At 38.6% G+C, this 10,019-nt stretch overlaps 1 protein-coding gene across 11 annotated transcripts in view; it reads left to right on the top strand.

Moving 5' to 3' along the window:
• Nucleotides 1–353: 353 nt before the first annotated feature.
• Nucleotides 354–10,019, top strand: part of LOC129762616 (uncharacterized) — a 29,344-nt gene continuing 19,678 nt past the window's right edge. For 5 of the 11 annotated variants that reach the window (XM_055761057.1, XM_055761054.1, XM_055761053.1 and 2 more), the window contains exon 1: nt 355–917. In XM_055761057.1, the coding sequence (XP_055617032.1) occupies nt 765–917 (153 nt within the window). In that variant the 5' untranslated portion in view covers nt 355–764. Of the gene's footprint in view, nt 1,035–10,019 lie in introns of all 11 variants that reach the window. The other 6 variants (XM_055761064.1, XM_055761063.1, XM_055761056.1 and 3 more) reach the window with 4 other exon arrangements.

The following is a 10,019-nucleotide window of genomic DNA, read 5'->3' as shown; positions in this document are numbered from 1 at the left end:
CGCGCGCATCCTTCCCACCGTCATTCATCCTGCCCCAAAACGAGCTACGATAAGTTCAAAGGGTGCTTGAAAATAAAAACAAACCCGCGACCGTGAGAATCGCGTGTCAATGTGGAATAGCGCGCGCTCGGGATTGTGGGAACTTGGGAGCGGGAAAGCTTGTTTTTTCTGCAATATTTGCAAAAACCGTTTCCTCTGAGGAAGGGATGGGGATGGTGGTAGGTGAGGGCTGTACATTTGATGTGCAATGAAAAACCATCGTTTGTGGACTGTTGGATCGAAATCCTGCCTTTCCGGTTGGAACGAATCGGTTTTGTCTTTCGTGATTTTTGCACCGAAGCACCTCTGGTGGAAAAGTCAGCCTCGAGCACGCGGCCAGGGCGCAGTCCTCCGCGAGTCGTCGAGACCGTCGCAGGTGTTGCATCGAATTGTTGGAAACATAAAACTAGAACTTACTTTTCTTGCCTTTGCCCGCGAGTGGGTGGTGAAAGTGTTGTTCATCTGTGGGTGAATTTGAAACTGGAGTGATATATCTGGGTTAAAAGTGATTCCCGTGAATTGAAAACAAAAAAAAAATCGATGCCAACCTGAGTTTATTTGTGATCGTGAATCCGTGTTTCTCGAGTGCGGTAGAATTAGAATTATTTTCGATGGATCCGTTGCTCTTGCAAGTGAGTTTGCTAGAGCAAATCGACTCTCGTGAGCAGTTGTTCAATCAGGACTGGTACAGTGTCGGTTGCTGTGGCCACTATTGGTGCTGGTAGATGGGAACGTCCAACAATCCACTCGATCACCCGGTGCTATGGAGTGTGCAGCTGAAGCGGGCCCAGGAGAAACGGATTGCTGACGCAAGTCTGCGCGATTGGCAGCACCGGAAGCAAATCGAAAGACATGCACGTGCCAAAGAACAAGCACATGTAAGCACTACAAGCCTGTCTGTCCCTGCCGTATAATTGAGGAGTACCATTGAACTTGAAAGCTGCAGAGATAACGCAGGATTCATAGTAACAAAAAAATCATTCTCCTCAAACAAAGTAAGATCATCTCATCTTTACATTTTCACTCAATCTGATGCATTTGGAGAGGAGCACAATTATTCTCCCGATATTTGGCAGTTTATGTCTGTCTTGATTTATGGTCATAAGTTAGACGAATATCAACTCCGTAGGAAGGACTCCGTAGCTTTCGTTCGTATTTGAATTTCCAATTAAAAATTTGGAACAAACAGAGAGTAAAAAATTCTCTAGGCGCATATTTTTATTTGTCGAAAAAAATCTAGTTACGAAGATACGCTTTGTTCTGCATGATAAAAACGAATACAACACTCAAGACGCATAATTAAGTTTCATCTGGTCACAGCCAGATCGAACAATATTTAGTCAAGATCAAGAGAAATTGAAAGAAGTTAAGACAGAGACTTAAAATGCCATACCGTTTCCAGATTTTGAAACAAACTTGCCGCTGAGTTTAATAGGTTGAGCCCCGCGTCGGTTCTTTGGGATTGACATTGAATTTCCGCGCCGGTCTCATCGAATCGATGGTAGACTTTTCTTTCGGGGAGTATCGGCACCGTCAACGAGAACAACCAAACTAGAAAAAAAAAAGCTAGAAAAGTCCACTATCGATACGTACACCCAAACTAGCGTTGGCAGAAACATTTTACCTTCGGCAGAAAAAATTCTTTTTCGTGTACTTCAGCACAAATGAAATCAACAAATAAAAGCATCTTTTTTCAAAAGCTTTAAAATGTTTGTATGTATGGAAGCTGACATCTCTTTCTCACAGATTGAACGTCAGCTTGGGATTTTACCCAAAATAACACGACCACGCTATCCACATAGCCACTGGTGCTGTTGCATAAATGCGTGATAATATTACACCTCATTATAACATGAAGTTGGAAAGCGTTTTTTAATAATAAAAAGTAGAGCATAAACGTGAATGTATATCCTGCTCGGTCTGGGCCGTGAATATGGCAAAGTATGCGAAAAGCTTTAATGCGTGCTTATTTACAATGTGTCTCTTGTTTCGCTTGCTCATATTGCTTTCTTAGCGTCTACACCCCTAAAGGTTCGAAGTGGTTTAAAGTTGCAGCCAGGGTCCAACATTTTCGGAGACGAAACATGAATATCGACTATCCTCTTAGTCGCTTTGCTGGCTCTTGACGCTCGTCAATTCATATTTGGTCAAGTTAATTCTAGCAAACGGTTATTCTAAATGACGTGACGAATGAACACAAGTCTGCTTCTTCATTCAACCTGACAATCCACCACTACTACTCCACCCTGACATGTACCTCGTTGCCCGCGTACACAATCTTATTTTGACGTCCATATAAAGTGAAACGAAAACTTGATTTCCGTTGCAAAAAGACGGGTGGGTAATGTTGTGGGCATAACCGGAGAGACGTGGAACTACATCTTCTTGGGTTTCAACCTGGGGTCGTTTTTGAAACACTAGCTGACCCGGCAAACTTCGTCCCGCCCAGAATTTATGTTTCGTTATCACATCCACGTTTTCTTACTAAGCGCACGTTCATGGGTCCAATCGCAGAACCGTCCATTGATTGATCTTCTAATCTACCCTTTAAAATTATTTTCTACTATAAAATTTCTATAATATTTTTGAAATTTCAGTTTTACTATAAAAGTACTAAAATTTCAGTATTTCAGTTCTTGTGCAAGATTTTTCATCCACTTGCAAAAAACATGTTTCTCAGTTACATGGAATAAATGTTTGATACAGAAAATATGATAGAATGAAGACAGCCCTAAATTGAACAGTTCCTTCCTCGAGTTTTGCTCTTATCAACACATTCGGCGATCCATTTTTATTTATATAGATAGAAGACGATATAGGAGTGCGTTTTTAAAGTGATTTAAAATCCATTTGTACTTTCGAACGAAGATCAATTTCGTCACCGCGAACATCAAATGGCTTAACAACGCTTGTCAATATGTAGTTGTAGAACACATGTGAATTTTTTCGAGTTTTCCCATTTTCCGAAAATTTTCAATCGTCTCGTTTGGTTGCAATATATGCATTATTTTCATGGGACCCCCTCTCCTTTCCAGGGGAGGAAGGGGTGTCATACCATCATAGAAACATTTTTCGCACCCAAAAACCCACACATCCCAAATTTGGCTCCATTTGCTTGATTAGTTCTCAAATTGTTCAGCATACTCTCCCCCCCTCTCTTTAGAGAGAGAAGAGGAGTTTCAAACCACCATAAAAACATTTATTGCTCCCTAAAACCTCCACATGCCAAATTTGGTTCCATTTGCTTCTCGAGTAATGCAGAAATTTGTGTTCGAGGGGGGTGAAGTGTCTAACCACCACAAAAACATTTATTGTACCCTAAAACCTCCACATGCTAAATTTGTTTTCATTTGCTCGATTAATTCTCGAATAATGCAGAAATTTATGTTTCATTTGTATGGCCAAACACCCCCTCCCCCCTCCTAAGAGTGCAACAAAAAACTGAAATGCGGGAAGCTGAGGCCCATTACAACTCTCTGAACGCAATATGTTTTCGCGACTACATTCATCCTATCGAAGATAAAGTGAAGGCGGACCCGAAATCTTTTTGGAAGTATGTTAACGATCGAAAAACGACGAAACTTATACCTCAAAACATGCATTACCGGGGAAGTGCTGTCGTCACGTCACAGGATTTAACGAATATGTTTTCGTCCTTCTTTCAAAGTGTGTCAAGGAATAACTCACCACATTTGATTGAAAGTTACCTCAACAGTATTCCGCATTTCGATGTGAACGTGCCTCAAGTAAATTTTTCAACACACGAAGTCCTGCTTAAGCTGCAATCTATTGACGGATGAAAAGGACCTGGACCAGATCAATTACCGCCGTTTTTCATCAAACATTGTGCGAGCTCTCTTGCTTTTCCAGCAACTATTTTGTTCAACCGGAGTAATTCCAAATGAAATCGATAAATAACAAAACATGATTATTTTTAATTCGAATGCAAGTGTGTATTCCGTTTAGGTTAGAGGAAATATGAGTTTTCCACAGCAATTGGGTTTTTTTGACTCAAGCGTAACTTTTAAAAAGGGCGTATCGATTTGAGTAAGAGAAATCTTTGATAATTTATATCTCAAAAACTACGAGTCGTACCGAAATAGTGTGTTAGAAAGAGTTATAGAGTATTGTTGCCTTAATTTGAAAAAAATATACACTGAGAAGAAAAATTAGTACTCTTTTTTTATTTACAAAATAAATTTTAATTTGCGATATCAAAAAATATGTATTTTTATATATTTTTTTCAATTTTTTCATATAAAATAGAAGTCATGTAGAAAATTAAAAAAAATGGGCCCAAGATGGTAAAACTATTTTTGACGAAATTTGTGGAACATCGAAATTTTAGGAATTTTTGAAACTTCGAATTTTTGTATGTTAGCAATCATTCTTAGCCACAAATTATGAATTCTGATGTGATTTAAAACAAAAAAAGGTTATTATCAATCTCCTTCTAAATGCAACCATTCTCGAGATATTTAAAAAAATATTTGTAATTTATAATCTTTTTTATAGTAAATAATCTATTTTAATATGTTTGTCGTGTTATACCGTCATGTTCATGGAATTTTATGAATTTTCTTATAATTTCCAACAATTTTTTTGATTGATTGAAGTTTGTATTAAGATAAAAAAGATTTTTTAGTTTAGCTACGTTTTGTATTAACCCACATGTCTTCGAATGTTTCGTAACATAACTCCAAACATATGTCTTTACCATAACGATGTATTTGGAAAAGTTGTTGTAAATCATAAGCAGCGAATTCATAAAATCTCATGAACATGATGGTATAACACGACAAACATATTTGAAGGGCCTATTTACTATTAAAAAGACTATAAATTACAAATAGTTTTTCAAATATCTCGAGAATGGCTACATTTAGAAGGAGATTGATAATAACCTTTTTTGTTTTGAATAACGTTAGGATTCATAATTTGTAATTAAAAATGACTGCTAACATACAAAAACTCGAAGTTTCGAAAATTCCTAAAAATTCGATGTTCCACAAAGTTCGTCAAAAATACTTTTACCATCTTGGGCCCATTTTTTAAATGATATGATATGATAATTTGATATGATGCCTAGAACTACCAGAATATGTGAACGGAAGGAAAAAGCGAAAGTTCTCTAGTATCTGAAAGTACGATTTTCCCAGGCTTCTCAGTTTAGAAGTACGTTTTAGGGAGACATATTCCGGTCTGCACAAAGACAAGGAAGTACAAAAGTACTCGCAGCTTGCATATATTTGCAATGTGGACTCCCCCAAGCATCTTTGCCATGAAACACATTTTTGTGGGAACAAAAATACCCCCGACTTATATGTACTGGCAAAGCGAATTCCCCCAAGTACATTGATTTGAAGTCCGTGTTAGGGAAACACTTTGGTGTGAACAAAAATAACCCCTACTTGCATGTATTTGTAAAGCGGATTCCCCCAAGTACATTGATTCTGAAGTCTGTGTTGGAGAAACCGTAAATCGGGCCAATCAAAACAAGGTAATTAGGGCGTTTAGATAACGCTTAACATTTTACAGTTATTCAATTGTTTATCTAATTAAAAATAACATTTCATTAAATGCGATAGATGCGTAGAAATATTCCCTATCAATTTGTTACGGTTAGAAAAACCGCAACAAAATATAACCATAAACCATATGGTAATACGGACCGAAGAGTGAGTGTACCTCCCATAATTATACACCCTACAAATACATGCCCAAATCCCATCATCACCTACCTACCTGTAAGGCATTGCATGCTGCCACGCGAATTAAAAAAAAAAGAATCTTTGTAAAAAAACTAACAATGTTTAACAATGATTCCTTACAACCTATGAGGAATCTTTAGTCCTAAAGGACGAAAAAAAGGAGCAGAAGATTAATAGGAGGAGAGAGAGAGAAAGAGGATAGAGAGATGGGATAGAAGAGAGAGAGAGAGAGATAAAAGGGGGATTCGAGCCGTAAAGAAAGATTCGAATGGCTCGAATCGGTCTTAACTCACGGACCGTCGAAGAAATTATACCGAAAAATCGTCAAAATTAAAGTTGTACTTTTTGAGTGAAGTGCGAGTGGCAATAAGGGAAGAAGGAGTTGCACGTCCTAGGAACCGCACAAGCCGGGCGACCTTCACCCTCCTCGCTGGATTCAAACGACGGAAGAGGTACCTCGGAGAAAACGCCGGTGGTCAGCGAGCCCCCAACGTTATCGCTGCTCCACACGTATACGGGTGAGTCGGTCGAACGTTTCGGAGGTTGCAGTGCGGTGAGGTCTGGTAGAGCCTAGCCCCCGCTCATCGTCACTTGGACCGATGAGACCGATCCCTGTGTGCGGGCACCGTGAGTAGAATAAAAAAAACCCACAGAAACCCTCTCTCTATTATCAACCAACATACTCACCTGAATTCAACCTGTTCCTGTTCGGCCGCAACGATTTTCTAACGTACTAACCTGAAAAGAAAGAAAAAAATATATAATAAATTTAAAAAAATATACTTACCATTCTGTTCTTATTACGATCATATTCTCATCATATCCATCACCAACAGCTTCCGTTGTATTCGTGATTCCACCTCGTTCCTAGGTAAGAGCCGACCCTGAAGTAATTATACAAACCAGTACCACTGAGCTAGCCATAACTTACAAATTGATGCAAACATCTTTCCGATCCAGTGAGAAATGTTCGAGTTATAAGCATTCGAAATCTTTCACTTTTCCCTGCATGTTCTGTATTTAGGTTTTCATTTTACCCCCCATATATTCCGGTTAGACGTAGTCCCACGTCAATAAATTAGAAATATTTTTTTAAATATTTCGAGAATGGCTACATTTAGAAATGATTACTAAACCAACGGCAGTCCTACGTCAACCTTGCGGTTATATCGTAGGTATAACCCATCCATAGTTTTTTGTTTTAAATCACATTAGGATTCATAATTTGTGGCTAAGAATGATTGTTTACACACAATAATTCGAAGTTTCGAAAAATTCGATGTTCCACAAAGTTCGTCAAAAATTGTTTTACCATCTTGGGCCCATTTTTTTAAATTTTCTACATGACTTCTATTTTATATGAAAAAATTTAAAAAAAAATTAAAAAATATTATATTGCATATATATATATATATATTATATAATATTTGCATAATATATATTGCACATTGAACTTTTATTTTGTAAATAAAAAAAAGAGTACTAATTTTTTTTCTCAGTGTATATTTTTTTCATATTCAACAATAATTCAATACTCTATGACTCTTTTTAAGACACAATTTCGGTACGACTCATAGTTTTTGAGATATAAATTATCAAAGATTTCTCTTACTAAAATCGATACGCCCTTTCCAAAAATTACGCTTGAGTAAAAAAATTCGCAATTGCTGTGAAAAACTATATATATATATATTTCCTCCAACCCAAACGGAATACACACTTTCATTGGAATCAAAAATACAAGTTTTTAAAATCTGCATTTTTAGGACGATTTCATTTGGAACTGCTGACCGTTCTCTTAGTGAGATATGCTTTCCCATGATCTGAAAATCAGCCTCAACCACACCAATCCATAAGTATGGGTCGCTCAATGATGTGGATAACTATCGTGGGATCTCCATTCTTAGCAGTCTGCTGAAGGTCTTCGAAGGAAGGGTACACGATGTACTCTACCAGTCTACGAAATACATAATCTCTGACGACCAACATGGTTTTATGAAAAAACGCTCAAACAAACAACTTGTTAAGCTTCGTATCGACTCTGGTGGATAAAATAGAGAAACGGCAGCAAGTCGACGCTGTGTATGTTGACTTTGCCAAGGCTTTCGACAAAGTACCGCACATATTAGCCGTTGAGAAGTTCAAGAGGATGGGACTTCCAGAGTGGCTGACACGATGGATTTTGTCTTACCGTACTGGACGCAGTTCCTCGGTGAAAGTTGGAGATGCCTACTCTACCCAGTTCCAGATGCATTCCGGAGTACCACAAGGCAGTGTTTTGGGGCCGCTCTTAGACAATAAGTATTTTTTTTTTATTAATTCGTTTATTTTTACAGGCTCAGTTACTTAAGTTTAAAGGAGCCGAATTCTTAAATATAATTTTAAAACTATATATATACAATTTTCTTATATCTATGGTTAGTAAGGTGGAAAACCGATTACTCGCGGTGTACTCGAGTTTAGGAGGGTGACATATTTTTAGGAGAAGGATGGGATATAAGGAAATTGTAACAATGTTGATGAACACTCATTTCATAAATCTATTCGTATATCTATAGTGTATTTACATTTCAACTTATTCTACTATTTATAGAAAGGGGGCGAATTACCCGCAAAGGAAGGAAAGGAGGGTATAAGGATGTAGGGGCAATCACACACGAAGATCTATAGCTTTAAGGAAAACATATATATGGGACATGTAATCAAGGTCTAACCGAGCCAACACATCTCTCACCGGCACATTGGGCTGTCTTCCTCGGGCCCGAAGGGAGTTTTCTAAATTCGATCTGGCGACCAGATACACCTCGCACGACCAAACAACGTGCTCGATGTCGTGATAACCTTGGCCACAAACGCAGAGATTGCTGCTGGCAAAGATTGATAACGAACAGTGATTGGACATGAGCCGGGAGAAGGTGCGAATAAAGTCCCGACTCAAGTCTAGACTTTTGAACCACGGTTTGAGGCTAATACAATAAGTATTTAGTATATATTAAATTTATCATTACGGGCACTAATGTTTAGGCCTGTTGGTAATTGTAATAATAAAAACGAAAACAAGTTCAACGAAGTATCTTTTATGTTTGACTTTAATACAGGGTTTTCCAACTTTTAATTCCGAAAGTAAATTGAAATAAAACACACTTAGAATTCGAATTTCGATGAAACTTTTATTTCAAATTAAAGTTTGGTTTATGCCATTATGTGTGAAATACAACATCATTCAAATGTCAACCTAGGGCTTCCTCGCACACCTTGATCCGGAACAGGTAATTTTCGATGAATTTTCGGCACATATGGGGCGGTATCTCAGTCATAACTTCACGAATGTTGTCTTTCAAATGTTCAAGAGTTTGCGGAGAGTTGGCATAGACACGGTCGTTCGCATAACCCCACAAAAAAAGTCTAGCGGGTTCAAATCGCATGATCTGGACGGCCAATTGGCATCACCAAAACGCGAAATTATGCGTCCCTCAAATTTCGTTCGCAATATGGCCATGTTCGGTCGTGTTGTGTGGCACAAGGCGCCGTCCTGCTGAAACCACATGTCATCTGTATCTATATCTTCAATTTGTGGCAAAAAAAAATCGGTTAACATGCGGCCATAGCGCTCACCATTCACAGTTACCGTCTCACCGTCCTCATTTGCGAAGAAATACGGCCCGATGACTCCACCAGACCATAATGCGCACCAAACAGTGACTTTTGGCGGATGCAATGGCCTCTCAACAATCACGTGTGGATTTTCTGAGCCCCATATACGGAAATTTTGGGTGTTCACATAGCCACCGAACTCGAAATGTGCCTCATCGCTGAAGAAAATTTGATGCGAAAATTCAGCATTTTGCTGCTGTTGTTCGATCACCCAATCGACGTATGCCCGACGCATTCCATGGTCACCACGCTCTAATTTTTGTACCAGTTGGACTTTATATGGATGTAGGTGCAAGAACAAATGCAAAATTCGCCAAAATGATGTGTTTGACAAGCCCAATTGCTGAGCACGCCGTGGAATAGAAACATTCGGGTCATCCTCCACACTGGCAGCAACAGCAGCAATATTTTCGGCCGAACGCACATTACGATGATGCACAGGTCTCACAATATCCGCTACGGATCCAGTTTGTTCGAATTTACGCACTACATTAGCGATTGTGTGCTCTGTAGGCCGTCCATGATAACCAAAATCCGTCCGTAATGCTCGAAAAACATTTGCCGGTTTTTCATCATTTTTATAGTATAATTTAACAAAATGAACACGTTGTGCGA

Source organism: Toxorhynchites rutilus, chromosome 1, assembly GCF_029784135.1.
Source record: "Toxorhynchites rutilus septentrionalis strain SRP chromosome 1, ASM2978413v1, whole genome shotgun sequence".
NCBI classification, from domain to species: domain Eukaryota; kingdom Metazoa; phylum Arthropoda; class Insecta; order Diptera; family Culicidae; genus Toxorhynchites; species Toxorhynchites rutilus.
The sequence above is the reverse complement of the archived record's forward strand: the minus strand, read 5'-3'. Positions and strand labels throughout refer to the sequence as shown.